General features: G+C 51.4%; 1 protein-coding gene across 1 annotated transcript in view; it reads left to right on the top strand.

Moving 5' to 3' along the window:
- The window catches only part of WASF2 (WASP family member 2), a 31,800-nt gene extending 11,880 nt beyond the window's left edge, over window positions 1–19,920 (top strand). Inside the window, exons 2-9 of the mRNA XM_056509213.1 lie at window positions 4,116–4,269; window positions 8,008–8,142; window positions 8,605–8,758; window positions 9,801–9,918; window positions 10,685–10,815; window positions 12,125–12,280; window positions 14,017–14,525; window positions 15,641–19,920. Coding sequence (XP_056365188.1) covers window positions 4,140–4,269; window positions 8,008–8,142; window positions 8,605–8,758; window positions 9,801–9,918; window positions 10,685–10,815; window positions 12,125–12,280; window positions 14,017–14,525; window positions 15,641–15,798 — 1,491 coding nt within the window. The 5' untranslated portion in view covers window positions 4,116–4,139 and the 3' untranslated portion in view covers window positions 15,799–19,920. The remainder of the gene's footprint in view (window positions 1–4,115; window positions 4,270–8,007; window positions 8,143–8,604; window positions 8,759–9,800; window positions 9,919–10,684; window positions 10,816–12,124; window positions 12,281–14,016; window positions 14,526–15,640) is intronic.
- Window positions 19,921–20,502: the final 582 nt, after the last annotated feature.

The raw sequence follows: 20,502 nt of genomic DNA, 5'->3' as shown, positions 1-20,502 counted from the left end.
AAAAACCCAGTGAATCCTGGAAACAAGGTGCCAGTTGAGGCTGGAGGATCAGTGGGAATGCAGGAGCAGTGAGTTCAGCTTCCAGGGCTTTTTTGTGCTCAGCAAACTTTTTTCTGCTCTGGAGCAGGCCAGGGCTCGGCAGTGCCTATGTAAGCATTTTGGGAGAGGGGAAATTCTGAGGCATCCTGGCAATGCCTGGCTGTAGGTGGGGCAGCAAGGGGAAGGGAGCTGTGGGGCAAAGCTGGGCTTTTCACATGGTTTGGCTTTTAGTCACTGCTGTCACAACATCAGCAAGGCTCTGGGAGCCTTCTGTGCGTCAAGTCATGGCTTGGAGGTTGCAGAGGAAGTGTTTGGGAGCAGGTAGGAAGGGTCTGGTTCAAGTGGGAGAGGAAAATCATTTGTTTCCTTGTTTTTAAGAAGGTGTGAAGCACAGTGGTTGGGAGGATGAGTCTTTTGAACGTGGATTGATGCAGCAGGGTTTGTGGATTTTCCTTACGGCTCTTCCAGCCAGCAGAGATCACTGAACTTCTTTCCTCTCACTGTGTTTCAATTTGATGCCTTTCTTTGTTTTCCATATTCATTAGAAATCTGTTGCAGAGTTTTCTGTTTCTAGAGGCAGTTTCCTTTTACTTCTAACATACTTGATCTCCTTTCCTGTTACACTAGGATCCAGGCAGCTCCTCTGTGCCCATGTCATTCTTGTAGCTTCTTTAAAAACAGTGTTTGCACCCCAAAACTCTGCACTCCTGAAACAAATCTAATCTCCAGCATTCATAAGCAAATGGAAATGCTTATCTTTGCCCCAAAGATAAGGATTTTCAGCCTTGCAATTCATTTAAGTTGCATCTGAATGGTAGGATTTAGTTATAATATATGGTGTGCGGTCACTGTGTGACAGTGACTAATGCCTGGTGACCAGGCTGGCCAGCAGCTGCAGTTCTGCTGTGCTGTCATGGCCTGAGCACAAAGTGGGGTGGCTCTGGCTGGCCTGTGCTTGGCACTGCCCTGCCAGTCACCTCTTAATGGCTCTCTTCGAGAATAACAACCCCAGCCTCCCAGAAAGCTTTCTTAGCTCTGTCCCTCTTCCATTTGCTGTGACTCCTCCCTGCCCCCAGCTCATGCCTTGTGCTGCCTCCAGTGTTTTGCTTCCTCTTCCTCCTTCCCCCTTTGCTCTCATACCTTGTCCCTTCTCCACACCTGGTTTTCTGCCCTACCTGACTTTTGCTTTTGAAATACACCGCTTACTTTCCCATCCACACTATTAATCTTTGTCCCACCTACTCACGAGGCATGAAGGTTTTACAGGAGCCCATTAGCTGTTATCTCTGTCCCTACCCTCCAAACACTCCACGAAAAAGCAAGGTCTCACAGTCTTCTTTTGTGGGCATCACCTGTTCTTTTTGCAGGTCCCAGACATCCTTTTTAAAATCTTGAAGCTCCTCATCCTTCTACTTGGAAGAGAGGAATTTTTGCTTTAAAATGCCTCTTCTCCAAAAGCTGCTGGGAGAGCAGGGTGGTTGTCCCCAGCCCATCCTGCCCTTCCTGCATTGCTCATCCCCAGTGCTCCACAGGGTTCATTTAATCCCTTAGTCTGCTGGATCCTGGCTGGGTTTAGGGCGGCAGAGTTGTCCTTGTGGCCTTGGGAAGGGCTGCTGTGATCATGAGGGCAAAACTCCCCTTTTGCAGTGGAGTGTGGCTGGGAGGATGAGCTGGACTGTAAAGGGAGTCTGTTCCTTAGCCTTTATCTCTGCTGTCCTGCACCAGTGCAAATTTGTGCTGTACATGTGCTCTACCTGAGTTTTTCTTTTAAGAAAAGCAATTCTCACCACTCCTCCTTGCTTTTACTTTCAAAACATGCCTTGAGGACAAACACTTTTGGGGTGTCTATATACAGGCAACATATCCGGAACCTCTTTTTTTTGTTAGTATTTGAGGCACTGCTCCCAGTTTCTACCCATCCTTGCAGAGATCAGTGTTACCTGCATTTATCCACCCATGCTGCCCATCATCTTGGGGGTTTTTTTGTCTCCTTTTATACAGTATGCTCACATCTCACCCCCCACTTCCAGGCTTATTTTTCCTCTTGCTATTTTCCTGCTGTCTGTCCTCCACCTTGGAAGGTTTCCAGGCAGGCTGTCCACTCCAGCTCTGCAGATCCCACCGTGTGTGCTCCCTGGCCAAGCCCTGGGGAAGCACAGGGAGAAGCTGGATGCAAGCAGCCTGCAAATGCTGCCTTGTTTATGAGAGCTGCTTGTTGGTGCAGACTGCAGTCTGGGGGGAGCTGGGAAACTTTGTCTGGCATGAAGCACTAAAGCTGACAAAAGATTGTAGGGCTTGGGCTGGAATCAATAAAACACAGGGTGCTGGGAAGGGAAGGTCAGAGCCCTTCCTTACTTCACCCTGTTCTTTAAATATCCCAGCAGCTACTGATGGCTGCAGTGCACACGGGGAGACAGCACAGGCTCCATCCTCAGAGGGTCTTGCTTTTATTTGTTTGGATGCAGATCTGGCTCTGTGAGGTGCTTGGATTTGGGGACCCTCTCTGTGCAGCCTGGTCTCATGGCAGGAGGTTGGAACAGGGATGAGCTTTAAGGTCCCTTCCAACCCGAACCAGCCTGGCATTCTGAGATGCTGTGAAATCCCTCGTGTAGAGGCGTTGCAAAATGGTGGCAACCTACATCTGCTTGTCTGGGAGATATCCCAGAGCCCGGTGCTGTGGCTCTTGAACTCCTCTGCCTTAATGGGTCACATTTTGCAATTCAAAATCTGGCTTCTGTGGTAATTAGGAGGGATAATGCCCACTTCTTCCTCTTAACACCCTGATAGAAAAGCATCCAGGAAGGACTCCTGGACCTCAAAGATAAGCTGCCAGCTGCCACAGAGACTATCAAAGGGTGGCTCAAAGTCAAGAGCAAACAGCTGATTTTTTATGGTTCTTGGGTTTTTGCTGGTGGTGACAGGAAGCCATGTTCCCCAAGCTGTTCGCTTCCTGTTTTATTTTTACACCCAGCCCGAGCAGATCCGCATGCCTATCACATGGGAGCTGCCTGCTTCTCTTGGGTTGTTCCTCAGCTGACCTAGAAAAGTGATTCTTTCCCCTTCTAAATTAATCAAGAACATGGGATGTATTTGCTTTCACTTAGTCCTAAAGATTTCAGGCATGTATGATGCTCCTTGTAGTGAGCTAGTCACACAGGTTTCCTTCTCCCTCTTGGAGCTGCACCATCTGGGAGGGAGCTGTTGGATGCTTCAACGTTTGCGCCTGCTAGCAAAGGAGATTTTTGTTAGTTCAGGGTACTGACCTGCACATAAAAGCATTTTCTGTCCAAAGCTTAACTTCCGGACACTTAGGTTTTTTTCCGTTTTTTTTTTATTTTATTAGTTTTTTAAAGAACTGGAAGTTTGTCCTGCCTGTTGTACAATCAACCCTGACTTGTTTCTGAGCACACTCCAGTCCTGCATCCTGATCAGAGCTCCCTCAGCCTCAAACCGCTCTAGCCCGAGAACAATGGTGCAGTGTAAACCTCATCCCCGGGGGATTTCCCAAGGGAAGAGGGGTGCAGCCTGCAGGATAAGGAACAGTCACCAGAAAGTTTCCTGGTCAGCTGCAAGCGCTTCCTGTTGTTGCAGGAGAGGCGGGCGTGCTGCTCCAGGAGGGAGGCACCACGTGTGGTTGGTGTGCTGGGAGAAACTGTTCTGTTCTCTCTGGTATTTGTATAATAACATCTCCCGTCTTCATCTCCGTGGTTTAGGCAGCTGTTGAGTGCAAGTTGGGAATGTTTCTGAGGAGGAGCTCCTGAGAGCTGTGGCTGTGTGAGCCCTGTTGGGCACTGGGCGGCAGCGAGGGAGCAGCGCTGCAAGTGTGGGCGAGCCTGGAGCTCTCCCTCTCTGCCTCTGTACCTGGGCTGGGGCTCTGTGTCACTGCGAGTCAGAGAACAGCAGGATCTTTATTTCTGATGAACCAGTTTGCTCAGGGTGGGGAGGAGGGGGAAGAAGGCTTATAAGTAAAGCCGTTTGAGAGCAGGAAAAACGAACACCATGGCTCTGGTGTGCCTGGAATTTGCGGTTGAGTAATCCTTTCCTGTTTCTTTTTTGGGTTGTTTTTCATCTTTCAGAACAGTGCCTGAAGCAGGTCCACCATGCCGTTAGTAACGAGGAACATTGAGCCAAGGCACCTGTGCCGTCAGACGTTGCCTAGCGTTCCGAGCGAGCTGGAATGCGTGACCAACATCACCCTGGCAAATGTCATTCGACAGCTGGGCAGCCTGAGTGAGTACCATGGCGAGCCTGCGCCGTGCCCTCAGGAGTCGCTACTGCTCTTTATTTAGCTCCCTTTCTACTCTCGTGTTCTTATTTCTCCCCCATCTGCCTTCCCTGGGTAATGCTAAAATGTTTTCCTAAAGAAATCTGATGCTAATTTCATATCCCTGGTCCCACTGCCTTCCTATCTAAGAGAAAATGGGGAGGGGTGTGTGTGTGTATGTGTGTGTGCATGTGAGAGGCTGCAGTGGAACTGCAGATGGAAGGATGGAGCACAACTCAGGCTTGTAAAATGGGAGGCTCTCGGAGCAGGCAGGATCTTGTGTCAGAGAACGTGCCTGTAATTGTATGCACTACTAAATGGAGCTTTACTCTGTGGAATCTACACCATGTCAGTACTCTTATTTTTAATGAAAGATAATGAAAGCCCCCACACGGAAGCTCCTCTTTGCCCCTGCTGCTGTTTGTTGCCTTGTGAGACCCAAAGACCTGACTCCAGTGGTGCCTCCAAAGCAGTGGTGGTTTGGGGCTGCTCACTCCGATGGCAGCGTGAGCTGGAGCCATGCCTGGCTCAGCTCTCCAGTGGGCTGACCCACAGCCTTGGAAAGGCTGGAGGGAATACACAGGCCTACATGCCATAGGAGAAACAAAGAGTTAATTGTGGTGTCTCCGGGATGACTCCATACTCTTGAAATGCTCTGGGTTCTTATTAACCACCTTTGTCCTTGAAGCAAGACTTTGATAACCAAATTAATCTATTGTTCAGCTTCTCTGGGGTGTTTACAAGCCCTTCTGCTTGCTCTGCAAAGCAAGCCCTTGCCTTCCGCCATGTGGCAGGCAAAGTTTGGGTGCAGGCTCTTTCCAGCAGTGCAAACCATGGCTGTCACTGAAATCTGGGCCCGTGTTTGCTGCCATTCGGTGTCACATTCTGTTGGGTTGGAGAAATGTCACTGCACAAGCAGCCCAGGCTCTGTGCTCGCGCTCAACTGGCCCTCGTTGTTCATTTGTTAGCTCTGGTAGCCAGGATGGCTGTGAGTGTGAGGGAGATCCATCTCGTGCATGTGAAATGGTGAGGAAGGAAACAGCAGAGCTGTGCAGAGCCCAGCTGCAGGGAGAGCCCATCCCTGATCAGAGCCACGCCGTGGGTTAGTGTGACAGTCCTGGCCACATCCCACAGCTTCAGACCTTCTTTGCACAGATATCCAGAGCTTCTCTGCTTCTGGAGCGCTGGGAGCCAAATCACAGCCTGGATTCTTTGGGAAAGTACCTTGGGAGCTGGGCTGTGGGGATGGGGGGAGAAGGTGGAAGCTGTGGGGCAGTCCCAGGTACCTGGGAGGAGCTGAGGAGAAGTGCCTGCTGCTGACCCTTGGTGTGAGAGGAGAAATGTGAGCACCATCCACTTCCCCAGGGTCAGCAGTGCTTTAAATAAAGCAGTGTTTAAACTCACAGCCAAATGACCACACTTCTGCCCCCCGCCCTTTCCTCTCTCCTCCGAAAAACAAATCCTCTCTCTTCTTGCACCTTGACTGTTACAGGAGCGTAGAGCAGGTTCAGTAGGCTGTGACAACCCTGTCAAGTGAATAATCAGCCATGCCTGGTACACCACAGTCTTTTTACAAAGATGCAAACATAAATCTTGTCAAACTTTCATATTCCAGTGAGTTTACCCTTCGTTACTATCGCAGCTGGGAGCACTTTGTATAAGTCGGAGGCACGGTTTTGTGTGATTTTACAGAATCCACAAGCTAAAGATGGAAGGACCTATTAAATCATGCCGTCTGTCTTCCTGCCAGTGCATGACAAAGATAATTCTGATTGCAGGCTGCACTTTTACAGTCAAAGTAACTAAACTAAAAAATTAATCTCTGTCTTACCCCATCTAAAAGTGTATGTGAAGCTCAGGTGATGTGAGAGATGCTGGGTGATAACTCCAGGTGCACTTACACAGGCAAGGGAGCACAGACCATCTCTTCTTCTCTCTTCAGGGTCAAAACCAGCATAGAAAATGCTGTTATATACTATTTTATATTTGAAATATACTTTGCAAACCAACAACCTAATTCTTCCCCTAGTGCTTGTTGCAGTTCCTTGTGAAATTCAGATTTTTTTTTCACTTCTTGTGAAAGTAGAAGCGAAATTAAAACTTTATTTTTTTGAGTTGTTGCTGGAAGGTTTCACATTTTCCCGCAGATAAATTTTTGCTCTCTTTGCTCAAATGGGAGAGCTGGTCTGTGCTGATGCTGAAAATGGAAGTTGCTTCATGAAACATGGCTACAACAAGAGCTACCTTAGATCTCCAAATCTAAAATCCTTCTCATGAATTTGGGTTTGTTAATTGAGCATTTGTGCAGTCTGCATTGTCTGGGAGAGTGGAAGGAAGAGGTCAGTTGAAGTTAACCTTCAGCATTTGCTTTCTACAAAAACTTGGACCTGGCATTGCCACCAGAAGGGGTGGAGAAAGTTGAATTTTAACCTGGCTTGTTCGCCGTGCTTGGCAGTGTAAGGAGGTCTCCTGGGAGCAGGAACAAGGAGTTGATATGTGGGGTTAGATATGGGGATATTTGTGCAGCTGGGCTTTGGAGATGCCCTCGTGCAAGAGCTGCTTTATCTCTCTGACTCTGCAGACAGCCACGTTTCCAAAATTGCTGCTGAAATCAGACTTCCAACTGGTTTTTCTTCCCTGAATGTCAGAGAGAATCTTTAAGAGTAACAGATTCCAGAGCAAACTGTTGACCATATGATGATGCACTTCAAAACCAGACTGCTTATTGGGAGCAGCCTTGCCCTCAGCAGCCGTGGCTGGAGATGTTTCCCATCAGTGGGAGCACCAGGGGCTGTGTCTGTGCCCAGTGCCAAGTCGGCCCTGCTCTGTCCTCATGGCTGGGGCTCCCTGCCTTGGGCTGTGCCCAGGGACAAACAGAAACACAGGACTCACTGCAAGTTCTTGGGTTTATTCAGCTCTCCCACCTCTGTCTATCTGTGGCCATCTCTTGTTGCACTGGAGGTTTGAAGCTCCTGAGGACAGGGCTGTGTTTTTGTCACTCCTGTGAGTGGTGCAGCTCCTGGTCTGAGCCCTGGGTGCTCTCATGGCCCCAGCCATGGATGGTGCTGGTCGCAGCAGCCCACTGGGTAGTCCAAGCTGTTCCAGAGACAGTCCCTGACTGAGAAGTTCCCCTTTGGTTTTGATTTAGAATCAATGTGAATGCATCAATTTTTCAGACACTGCCACCTGAAGGAGCAGCAGGGTCAATGCTGTCAGCTGTGGCTGCAGCTCCAGCTTTGGCATCCAAGGCTGGTTCTGCTCTCTACTTCCAGAGTGTTTTGAGCTTAAATATGTGCCAGCTCTCTTGGAGGCAGGCCTGCTGGACACTGGGAGCCTTTGAGAGTCTCCAGAGCAATAAAAATCTAACTGTATTTCCTTGTGTAATACCAGAACAGCAGAGAATCTTAAAGGACATTCAGATCCATCCCCATTCAGACCAGTGTAGTGTTGTCAGCCCTCTTTAGTTTGTTGCTTTAATAGACTTTAAAGTATGTCTCAATTGTTTCCTTATTGCTTGAAGATCCCTTGGAAATGTCAGGTTTTGGTGGAACAAAGCACTTTCTTCCTGGATTTTAGACTCAGCACTGACAAGCTTGAAAAGAAGAGTGGTTGGTTCTTTCTTTCTTTACTCATGCGAACAAGTGGGAGACTGAGTGTGGTCTGATGTGGTTCATAAGGGTAATGTGGACACTTCAATATTGCAGGTAAATCTGCAGAAGACATATTTGGAGAGTTGTTTACTCAAGCCAACACCTTTGCCTCTCGGGTGAATATTCTCGTGGAGAGAGTTGACCGCTTGCAAGTCAAAGTCACTCAGCTGGATCCCAAAGAGGAGGAAGGTAATGGAGTGGAGCACAGGTGAAGGTTCTCCTCGAGTCAGCGTGGTTGATGCAGCATGACCCTGCCATGAGTGTTGGAGTGTGTTCTCTGGGGCCCAGGGGCTGTTGCCCTGCTCCCAGCAGAGCACTGGGACAGGCTGGGACAGCCTTTCTGACTTTGCTCTTCAGTGACTTTCCATGTGGGAACTAACTCTCCAGCACTGGGGGGCAGTGGAGGAGCTGCTGGAGCTTCCAAAGCCCAAGGGCCACTCGAGGGAGAGCTGTGCTGGTGGAGCAGCAGATCTTGGCAGCACTGGGAGATTTGTTGGGTTTCCCCAGGGGTCTGTGGGAAAAGGAACCTGACCTTAGGAACTGCAAAGCATGCCAAGAACTCCAACTGAAATCAGATGTTCACTGCTTGGGCTTCAGTGTCGCTGGCCTGGGTCAAGCTGTTCTTCACTTGTTCTCTCCTCTTCCTTACAGTCTCCTTGCAAGGCATTAACACCAGGAAGGCCTTCAAAAGCTCCACCACTCAGGACCAGAAGCTCTTTGACAGAGATTCTCTCCCTGTGCCTGTGCTCGAAACCTACAGGAGCTGTAATACCCCTCCACCTCTCAACATCCTCTCACCTTACAGGTAGGGCTGCAATACCTTCTTGTTCCCTTGCAGACCAGAACCTCTTCCTCCCAGCCTCTGGGGAGCTCCTTTCCTGTGCTGTGCTGGACTGAAGTAGCTGTTGCCACTGGGAAACTGAGTCGCTAAACAAATCCACCAGGAAATCTCCATCCTTTGGATTCTGTGAAACTTTGCTTTTGAGGTCATACAAATGAACATAGCTAGAAAATGATCTCTTTGGTTTTCTGCTGTCACTTCAGTGAGAGCCTTGGGGCCAGGCGTGGCTGGCACTGCAGAGCCGTGCTGGGTGTGCTGCAGATGAGGTTTTTTTCTTTGCTCCTTCCTGGCCCAATGGTTCCTCTCCAGAGAGCTGCAGTGTGAGGTGCAGAGCTCTCACCTGGAGGAGGCTCTCACCAAGCCGGGTGCAGCTGCTGCTGCTGCTTCCTGTGGCCCCAGTGCCTGCTCTGAGCCATCTGGTGGGACCCACACTGGCTGTGTAACCAGTCCTGAGCAGTCCCACTCTGATTCCATCTTGTGGGTAGCAGAAGTAAAGGGGGTCAGAATCCAGAGACTTATCCCACATCCATAAATATCTTCTGAGCAGGTAAAAAGTAATTACAGATAGCTGGAGGCAGCTGTCTCCTGCCAGACGCGGCTGCACTGCAGAGTGGGAGGAGAGGGAGTCTGTGTGCACTCACTCAGGAGCTTCAAGGACGCTGCTGCTCTGATTTAGGGTTCCTGAGCTGGAGGAGGAGGCTTTTTCACACCAAAATACAGCACAAACAAAAGGGAGTTGAAGTGAGAGACCTGCTGCTCTCCTGGTGGTTGCTCAGAGCAGTTGAGCTGCTCAGGTGCTGAGCAGTGGAGGGTTTGTGTGAGGGCAGAAGGAGTGGGGTTGGGAGGGCTGGGGTGGCTGGGATGGGGTCTTTTCCTGCTCTGAAATGGGGGCAGAGGCAAAAACAGCACCATCCCACTGCACTTCTGAACTCTCTGAGACAGTGCCTTCCTTCAGAGAAATGTAGGGCTGATCCTTGTCTGTGGTTTTCTCCTCTCCCTGTTCCAGGGACGATGGCAAAGAGGCGCTTAAATTCTACACAGATCCTTCATATTTCTTCGACCTTTGGAGGGAGAAAATGCTTCAGGACACCAAGGATATCATGAAGGAAAAGCGGAAACATAGGGTGAGGAAGGGGAGAATAGGAAGTGGGAAGTGTTAATAAATTTTGGACTCCAAATTTTCTATCCAAAATTCAGGTTTGTACTTTTGGACTCCTATGGGATCAATTCAGGGAAGTTTTTATATGGTTTACCCACATCCTTATTAATTAAAAAAAAAAAGAAGAAAGATACCTCTAACTGGTTTTTCCAAATGCCATTGTCTTTGGGCCTTAATGTTAAATTATTACGTAAGAGATGTAGTCTTAACATACTTAATTTAGCTTTTGAGAAACTGGAGTATTAAGCATGAAAACAGATTGTGATTCTTCAGTGAAAAATAACAAAGAAGAGATTTAGGGTGTGTTAGAATTCTGAGTGAGGCCATCTACAGCCCAGTTCTCTGTGGGTGAGTGTCCGTATTGCACTCCAGAACACTGAACACCATCAGGGTGGAGCTGAGATTTGGGTCTCTGGACACAGAGACTGAAAGCTAAATTGGTGTGGGAGCTGTGCTTTTACTCTGCCCTCAAGCTGCTTATGCTAGGGGGTGATGATGGCATTGTCTGGGCTGCACTGGGCAACCTGATGTTGTCTGGCATTTTTTATGTTGTGTGTGCTCCAGCTTTTTTATATGGAAGATCTTTGGAGAGTGCAACAATCAGGAAAGTAAACTAAAAATCTTTTTTGAGAATGTGTCTTGTTGTAACTGCTCCAGGTCTGTCCTGTCCCTCTCTATTCCCAGTGCATTCCAAGCAAAGTAAAGCTTGTGTTTGATTCCTCCTCTCTTAGAAAGAGAAAAAGGAGAATCCAAACCGAGGAAATGTGAATCCACGGAAAATCAAAACCCGGAAAGAGGAGTGGGAGAAGCTGAAAATGGGGCAGGAATTTGTGGAGTCAAAGGACAAGCACGGTCCTGCTGGGTAAGCAGCTCTGGGTTGGGTGATTGGGATGCAGTTCACCCTGAGCTGCAGCTCCTTGGGTCGATACTGCCACTAATCAGATTCTCCAAAGTAAATCCGCCTGCTGATGGCAAATTTGCCAAATAAATCAGGGAGCTGCAGCTTGGAACAGGGTGGCAGGAGTGGCTCTGGCTGCTCTCTCTGCCTGTGGGCACAGAGGTGTTGGGAGCTCTGGCTCTGCCCCAGCAGTGCCCTTCCCTCACACCTCTGTGCCATTGTGTGATGGCTTTGTTACATCTCACAAATGGCTCTTCACACCCCAAAGTTGAAGCGGGGGCTGTCCCCATCCAAGTATTTCAAGCTACAGATCTCTCTTTAGCACTTCTGGCTTGGGAATTCATTTAACTTTTGACACCAGCAAGGCTGGAAGCAGACCGAATTCCCCACAATGCTCTTCTTCCTTGCAGCTTCCTTTCATATAAGAAAAAAATCTCTCTTTAAATCACACTCTCCAGCTAAAAATAAAACTTGCTTTTAGTTTAATAGGAGAACAGGTTTGGTTTCTAGCTGGGGAATCGAGCAGCACAACAGCACCATTTTCTTGCTCCTCTCTTTTCTCATGTGAGTGTGTTCTTGCATTTGGATTCACTTGGGGTCCAGAGCCCCCAAAAATAGGGTGGTTCCCCCTCTCCACAGTGAAATAAGTCCACTGAAAGCATGAGAGTCTCTTCTCAGTACTATTCCAGCTTTGAGTACTTGTTTTAATGGCATTGCAGTTTCCATTTTAATCTTCTATTCTCGAGCTTATTTTTTGGCATGTTTGAGTATCTCCTGTTCTTGCCACTGATGATACTCAGTGTAACTGCAAGTTCTTTAAAGTCCAAGTTGGTAAAAACACTTCTAAGTGTTTTTATAAAATCAAGTGTTAAGAAAAATGCATTTATTCAGGTGTTTGCTTGTTTATTAAAATACACACTCCTGCTGTTCTGGTGTGCAGCAGCCATATACAAGGCAGCACCTGAGCAAATTTTAGCCAGAGAATTACATAGAGCAAACACATACAGGTATACGTGGTTCTCCATATAGGAGCCTTTGAGAAATAAACGATGTAAAGTCATGGACTGATTTGGGTTGGAAAGGGCTTTAAAGTCCATCCAGTTCCACCCCTGCCATGGGCCGGGATGCCTCCTCCTGTACCAGGCTGCTCCCAGCCCCAAGTGCCTGGCCTTGGGCACTGCCAGGGATGGGGCAGCCAGCCTCTCTGGGGAAAACCAAGCTTTAGCCATTGCCCTGAGCTCTCTGAGCAGGCAGTTCCCCTTGCTGCTCCCAGGTTCCCCCCAGCTGTGGTGTACCAGAACGGCAGCATCGGCTCCAGTGAGAGCATGGACGGGAGCTGCTTCCCGCCCCCAGCCCAGCTCGAGCCCCTGGTGCCAGTGCCGCCCTCGCTCCCCGATGACAGCCTGCCTCCACCCCCGCTGGAGTTTAGGTAAGCCTAAGGATCCCTGCTCTCACGGGGAGTAGGAGGTGGTGTAAAAGGATGACATGAGACAGGCTGAGATCGTTCAGCAGAACTTCCTCATGGGTGTTGTATAGGAACCAGAATGCTCCTGTCTGGAAGGGAAATGCAACTGCAGGCAGGGACAGAGGCACAGGCAGCAGAGCTCTCCGTGAATCCCAGCCACCATCACCATGCCTAGCAGAAGGGGAGAACCAGGGCACCTTCATTGCACAGCAGTGTCCCAGTGGGTGGTTGGGCTCCATTGCCATGCTTTTCCAATGCAGTTGTTCCATAGCAGGGACTTCTCTTCCTTATCTTCATTTGGACAGCACTCTTAGGCATATTGTGGAATTCTTGGGGGTGTCCTGTGCATGGCCAGGGGTTGAACATGATGATCCTTATGAGTCCCTTCCTACTCAGGATATTCCATGAGAGAGCTTTGCAAAGAACAGCTTCTTTAACCTCTTTTGCTCTGATCTGTGAGAAACACACAACGTGGGCACTGGAGATGGAGATGTATTTAAATTGCAAAGACTTGAGCACAGCAGCTGCCTCCTTCCCAGAGACTTGGGTGCAAGTTCAGTCATTTCCTTGGGATTGAATGAAATTGTGACTCCCAGGCACCTCCAGAGTTACGGTCCAGCAGTGGCTCAAGACGCAAAGGGCAAAACAAAAGTGGACTTTTTCTTTTTTTTTTTTTTTTTTAAAGACATGAAAACAGTCAAGAGGAACAAGAGAAAGTCTGTCTGATAGACAAGGCTGCTTGGCTTCTCTCCATCTTATCCAAAGGCAGCAATGCTGCAGCAAAGGCTCTTGTGATGTGTCAGAGAGAGCCAGCACTGCACTCTGCAGCCTGTGCCTCTCGGGCAGAGCACACACCAGCTCTCAGATGAAGCTCTCACTGCCTTCTGCAGTTGCTTAGATCTCTGCCCAATCCCACAGATCTCCCCTCTCTGGTTTTGTTTTGATGGTTGTTTTTAAGGAACCCTGGGAGGTAGATTTGATCTCCAGGAGTCTGTTTTGGATCAGCACTGTTAAAAATGGTGATGTTTTTGTGGCAAATGTACCTTATTTTTCTGTCCCATGGAAGGAGGTATCAGGTTGGGGCTTCCCTTGCACAGGATGTCACTCTGTAACACAGGCAGTGGAGTCCTGTGGGATGAGCAGAGCCCCCACAGTAGGAGATTCAGTCTCTCACACATGGTGTTTTCTGTAAGAGTAGGTTGGGTTCCCATGTCCTCCCCTTCACCGAGACACGGGTGCTGCACTGCAGCTCCAAGTCCAGAGAGGAGATCCATTCCCAGCAGGTGTTCAGAGCCCTGCTGGGGCAGGTTATCCCGGCACACACCCCTGATCCCTGATCCCTGCCTGCCTGCCACAGGCCTGACCTCGGCCAGGAGGTTGATGGCAGCTCTGGGGCCGGGAGGCTGCTCGAGCTCAGGTGTGCCCACCTGGCCTCTTGTCAGCCTGGAGATGGGATGGAGGACAGCATTCCTGCCATCCCTAGAAGCTTTCCTATTTCTGGAGATGAAGGCCAAAAGAAACAGTGCGAGGGAGCTGAAACCAAGGAGTGAGATCTCATGGAAACATTAGTTAGAGCTGGAACTGGGATTTTTTTTTGTCTGGACTGCAGCAAACACACATGATTTGCATTAACACGGAGACTGTACAGTCTGATGTGGCCTCAGGGCTAATTCCCTGTCTCTCTCGTTCTGTTGCCACAGCTATCCTGTAGACAACCAAAGAGGTTCTGGTTCTGGAGGGCCCAAACGATCCAGCCTGGTTAGCCCGAGCCACCCACCACCAGCTCCTCCCATCGGATCCCCCTCGGCAGCCAGGCCGGGCTTTGCTCCCCCTCCAGCTCCTCCTCCTCCTCCCCCCCTGATGGAGAACAGTCCCCCTCCACCGCCCCCCATGGGCTTCCCCTCCCCGGGCACTCCCCCGCCGCCCTCGCCCCCTTCTTTCCCCCCTCACCCCGAGTTTGCCGCCCCTCCGCCTCCCCCTCCTGCCCCAGCCCTCGATTACTCCGGTGCTCTCCCGGCTCCGGGCACCGGGGCCGCGCCGCCCCCGCCTCCGCCCCCGCCGCCGCCGGGCCCCCCGCCCCTGGCTCCCGCCGGCCTGGACGGGCCCCCGCCCCCTCCTCCCCCCTCGGACATCTCCTCGTCCAAGCCCAAGTCGTCCCTGCCCGCGGTGAGCGATGCCAGGAGCGATCTGCTGTCGGCCATTCGGCAAGGTGAGGTGCTGTTCAGTGCCAGCAGTGTCCTTTGCCTCTCAGACCCTCGGCAGCTTCTCTGGGGCACTGGGGCTGCCTCCTGCTCCGGGCTTGTCCCTTGGGCTCCCTCCTGTCTGCCCACTCTCAGCAGCCCCTGGCTGGGCTTTATGCTTCCCCCAGCGCTTTTGGAGGTGGCAGGGCCGGGTTTGGTGTGACCCAGGTTTGTTGCGGAGTGTCCAGCAGTGGGTTCCCCTGTGCAGGGGGAGGGATTTGCTTCCCATTCCCCCTCCTGAGCCAGCCTGTCACCCTCAGCATTACCCCAGCCTGTCACCCCCAGTGTTACCCCAGCCTGTGACCCGCAGGGTTACCCCAGCCTGTCACCCCCAGCGTTTCCCCATCCTGTCACCCTCAGGGTTACCCCATCCTGTCACCCCAGCCTGTCACCCCAGCCTGTCACCCCCAGCGTTTCCCCATCCTGTCACCCTCAGGGTTACCCCATCCTGTCACCCCAGCCTGTCACCCTCAGGGTTACCCCATCCTGTCACCTCCAGCGTTACCCCATCCTGTCACCCCCAGCGTTACCCCATCCTGTCACCCTCAGGGTTACCCCATCCTGTCACCCCATCCTGTCACCCCCGCGTTGCCCCATCCTGTCACCCTCAGGGTTGCCCCATCCTGTCACCCTCAGGGTTGCCCCATCCTGTCACCCCAGCCTGTCACCCCCAGCGTTTCCCCATCCTGTCACCCTCAGGGTTACCCCATCCTGTCACCCCAGCCTGTCACCCTCAGCATCACCCCATCCTGTCACCCCCAGCGTTACTCCATCCTGTCACCCTCAGGGTTACCCCATCCTGTCACCCCCAGTGTTACACCATCCTGTCACCCTCAGGGTTACCCCATCCTGTCACCCCCTCCTGTCACCCTCAGCGTTTCCCCAGCCTGTCACCCCCAGCGTTTCCCCAGCCTGTCACCCTCAGCATTACCCCATCCTGTCACCCTCAGGGTTACCCCATCCTGTCACCCCCAGCGTTTCCCCAGCCTGTCACCCCAGCGTTACCCCAGCCTGAGCACTGCCACAAAGGAGATCTCAGTGTGACCCAGACCTGAGCACCATCCCCTCCATCCCTTTCCCCCAGGCTTCCAGCTGCGCCGGGTGGAGGAGCAGCGGGAGCAGGAGAAGCGGGATGTGGTGGGCAACGACGTGGCCACCATCCTGTCGCGCCGCATCGCCGTGGAGTACAGCGACTCCGAGGACGACTCCTCCGAGTTCGACGAGGACGAGTGGTCGGATTAGCCGTGCTCCCAGCCCTCCTCCCCTGCTCTCCCGGGCTCGCTTCTCACAGAATCAGGTGGCCAAGCCTCGCACCACATCCTTCTCATCCTCTAACCAAAGATGTGCCAAGGGTTTTTCAGACAACCAGCAGCATATCTCCCCTGTGCCTCCCCTCCAGCTTTGGCAGGAATCCGTGCTCTGCCTTTCCAAAAGGTCTCCTCACGGACATGAGGATGCAGAGTTGGGATTTAGCTGGAGGGGCTGTAACGGTTGCTTATTTAAAAGAGAGCTAACCTCCAGATTTTTGATGCCACCAGGCAGAGCATACATAAACCCTCCATCCTGAGGGATTTTTAAAGTAAAGATGGATGATCCTGTTGTGGCCATGTGGCCTTTTGGATGAAGGACATTTTCAGCTGGTTTTCTCAGTGCAACAGCAGACAGTTGATCTGATGGCTCTTCCTTGCCAGTGAATACTGGTAGTGCTGCAAGAAAATGGGCTTTAAATGTCAATTCTCTGCTGCATCCCACTGTCAAATAATCAGGTTTTTGGCAATAGTGCACAGTTCTTTCCCCCCTGACCCCTGAGTATTAATTCCAGATCACCCTGTGTGGGGTGCACTTCCCAGCTCCCAGGCTGCTGAGTGCCTTGGGTGCAGTGTAAGGAGGGACTTTTTTATTTTTAGAAGCTGCCTTTACCTTCCTCAAATCTCCTGGACTGCATTGCCAAAAGGAGACTTGCACAGAGGGATGTAAAACTAGGGCAGGATGCTTCCTCTGCTCCACTCCTGGGAGAGCAGAGCCACTGCCCCACTGAGACACATCTCTGGTCAGCTCTGAGCAGGGGCCAGACTTTGCCAGGCTGATTTTCTCCAATTCATGCTGAGACTGTGTTTGAAAATTCCAAATCCAGTGCCTAAGACAGGGAGATGGGTGGGGAGGGGTCTCTGGACACCAGGCACTGTGGTGGTCCTTGGCCCTGCCAGGGCAATTTGAGAGGTGCTTTTTTTAGTGGGGTGACCATGCTTTAACACAGGGCCTTCAATGCTGGTATTGCCTTTGCTTCTTCTCCCTTTTCCCTGGGGAGGGGAGTTTGTGTGCCTAAAAACACCGTGTGTGTGAACTGAGTTGCCCATCAGTTACATCAGACCTAACCTACCCTAATTTTGTTGTTATAATTCATTAGTTAATTTTAAGAGAACGTTTTTTCTCCTCACTAACCCTGTGAATTAATTCCCAGGCTGCTCACTATAGATCCAGTACTGGCAGGGGAAAATGGGGAATTTGAACTAGCTGACCTCAGTTTTATTGCTGTTTTATGTTACCTTACATAGAATATGAGCATATCTTGGAAATCTAACCCAGATACCCTGATGCGTATTTTAATTTGGACATGACTCAGTAAGGGTCATGCAAAAAGCAATTCCAAAGCCTTTTTGAGGTTATGGGTCCAGCTGTTGTGGGATGTGAGTTCCACTAAGACCAACTCTCCCATCTTTCTCCCTTTCCTAAAGTATTTCACCAGCCTGTGCCTGTCCCTGTTCCCTGCCTCGCCTCCTTTAATGATGTTGCTGGTACCTGGGACAATGGGCCCTGCCCGAGGCTTGGTGGAAATCCTGCTTGGGAGTTGATTGATGGCTTCAGTTTGTGCCATGAGTTCTTACTGACTCCTTTTGTGTGTGTGTTAATCCTGCCCGGGGCAGGGCTGGCCTGGAGGATGGGCTGGGGTGCAGTGAGACCCCAGAGCTCCCTGGTGGCTGCACCATGGGTTGTGCCTGCAGGCAGGATGCAGAGGGCGTGGGCAGCCAGGCATCCCCCTGGGCTGGGAACATCTTGAGCAGCAGTATGCCAGGGTCTGGAGGGGGAACAAACCCCTGGAGTGCTGTGGAGAGACTTGGAAATGCGAGGGGATGGTTGCTGAGAGCTGGGTGAGGGGATGAGAGAGACAGTGCCTCGTGCTGCTGCTCTGAGAGACAAGTTCTGAGGAAAACGGGCCCTGAGCTAAGCCAGGCTGACAGCAGGATCACACAGGGAGGCAAGGAGCCCATAGATGCCAGACCTGGCTGAATTTGAGATTGCCTTAACTAGACTCAGCCCTGGCTGGGAGAGGAGAGCGGGTGTTGCTGTGGGAGCAGTGCCATATTCTCAGCCCATGGATGTGTGTCAGGCCTGGGGCTCTCTGCCTGTTGCACAAGGGTGCTGCTGTATGGGCAGCTGTGGGTGGAGGTGCTGCTCTGGCCCCCAGGCAGCAGCAGGGATGCTGGGAACACCCTCTGCTCCCAAACCCCATCCCAGGGCGGGATTCAGAACTGCAGGATCCTGAACAGAAGGGTTGTGGACAGGTAGGGGAGGATGGTTGTTGGAGTGTTTTTTAAATCTCCTTTGATTCCTGCTTTTTCTTTTCTTTTTTTTTTCCCTAAATCTTTGATTGCCAAGCAAGCTTAGCCTGTGTGGGGATCTCTGAGAGACAGCTGCTCTAGAGAGGGACCATCTCTGAGTGTGGTTGCAAAATCACAGAGCTCTGGGCCACCAAGTGAGCTCAATGTTTTTGAAAGCAGTAGGGGAGGAGGGGAGGTGCCAAAAGCAACCTTTGCAAGGCAGAGCAGCTGTGCTGGGAGCGCAGGGCTGCCCCACCACCTCTGCCCTCGTGTCTTGGGCTCTTACTGCTTCCCTTCTGTGGGGCTGGGGCGAGCCACGAGCATCTCCCAAAGCCCAGGGCAGGAGCTGCTGCTCCCCCCGAGCTGCTGGCCCCCACCACAGCCTCCTGCCCCCCATCACAGCCTCCTGCCCCCACCACGGCCTCCTGCCCCCCATCACAGCCTCCTGCCCCCACCGTGGCCTCCTGCCCCCACCACGGCCTCCTGCCCCCCATCACAGCCTCCTGGGAGCCGCTGGCTGCAGGTCCGGGCAGGCCGGGCCTCCCTCCCTCCCCTCCCCTCCCCTCCCCTCCCCTTGGTTCCCGGTTAATTATTCTCCCGGTGTGCTCCCCGCAGTGCCTGCAGCCTCTCCCCGCTGCCCTCCCCCGGCTGGCAGAGTTGCTCGGGCTCAGCCCGTGCCCTTCCCTGCTCCTCCTCCCCTGCCAGAGCAGGGCAGGGGCTCCCGGAGCTCCCTGCTGCCTGGGGAACCGTGCACAGTGTCATTTCAGGGAAAGGGTAGAGTGGATTGTCTTTTTTTTTTTTTTTTTTTTTCTTTTTCTTCTTTTTCTTTTTTTTTTGTTTTTTTTTTTAAGAACATGAACTTATTTAACGTGTTTCTTTTGGAAGTCCCTGCCCTGGAGGGGCTCTGGGACAGAGCTGCCTGGCAGGGCAGATGCAGCTGCCCCGGGTCAGGTTTCACTGCTGTTGGATTTCAGGGGTGCTTTCTTCTCTTCCTTTTTAAACAAAGCCTTGAAGTGGAAGTGGATCCAATGTTTTTATTACTGTATTAACATTCATTTTAATTCACTTCAGAAACTAACCCATTTTTATTCCTGATTAGAATGTCATAGAATTAGACATGCTGTAACCCCTCCTGAAGTGCCTTATTTTCCTACATGACATAAATATATTTATAAGAGTAATTATTCCACTTGTATCTTAGGGGTTTATTGCTGAGCAGGAGATAAGGTGGGAGAGGAGGGATGGGAAATGCCCTGCGCAGACCCAGCCAGGCTGGGGGCAGAAGGGCCAAGTTGGATGGATACTCTCAGGATGCAGGGGGTTCCTGACTTCAGACCAAAGGAGTTTCAGCAGTGAAACTCTGCTTAGAAAGAAGAAGAAAGGATGAAAACCCCCCAGACATGTGAGCAGAATACCATGTATCTGTCAGGTTTGTTTTTACCCCTGCAGAATAAACACTGATGGCCGGGCTCTGTAGGGAGGCAGTGCTGTGGGGGATCAGAGCCCACCCCTGCTCCATTCTGGCACATCCCAGTGCAGATCCTGCTTCCTCTATTCCCATGTAATGTCTGTGCTTCTTTCTCCTGTCGGTTGCTGTATAAGCCAGATTTCCTGCTGCTTTGTTTTGTTGTTTTTAATAATCAGCTCAGTAACCCCTGGATGAAGATTCCAACTGCAAATATTTTGTAATGTACATGTATAAAAAAAAAAGAAATAATTTTTTTGATTCTTTTTTAAAACTTGATAAAACCTTTCTATCCAGTCAGTGCCTGTGTGTGTCACTGGGAGGGTGTGAACCTTGGCTGTCACAGGAGCTGCAGTGGCTTTGTGTGTGACTTGGAGTCACTGAAAGGTTTGGGCAGGATGGGACCTCAGAGCTCGTCTCCTTCCATGGGCAGGGACACCTCCCACTATCCCAGGCTGCTCCAAGCCCTGTGCAGCCTGGCCTGGGACACTCCATGGGGCAGCCACAGCTGCTCTGGCCAAACCCAGATCACTCCTGGGAGCTCTGGGGCCACCTGAGCCAGTCATGCCTGTCCTTGTGTCCTTAGTGCCACCAGCGTGGCCCTTGGGAAGGCCAATGTCCCTGGAGGTGCCTCCTGCCCAGGTGGAGGCCGAGGGAAGCTGGTGCATCCCGAGTGTCTGGCAAACACCTTTGGCACAGACACCTTTTCCGTGCCAGGGTGGGCTGAGGACTGTTAACAGTGGAAGTTTGGGGGTCACAGCACCAAGGAAGCCCCATCCAGGTGCAGCCTCCAGCCTCACTGCCCTAGGAATGAGCCCAGGCTCCATCTTGCAGAGCAGAGTAGCTGCAGCTGGGCTGGGCAGGGGCTGCTGGAGCTTTTGC

Source organism: Oenanthe melanoleuca, chromosome 23 (genome assembly GCF_029582105.1).
Source record: "Oenanthe melanoleuca isolate GR-GAL-2019-014 chromosome 23, OMel1.0, whole genome shotgun sequence".
Lineage (NCBI taxonomy): Eukaryota > Metazoa > Chordata > Aves > Passeriformes > Muscicapidae > Oenanthe > Oenanthe melanoleuca.
Note: the sequence above shows the minus strand (reverse complement) of the source record. Positions and strands in the feature narration are given on the sequence as shown.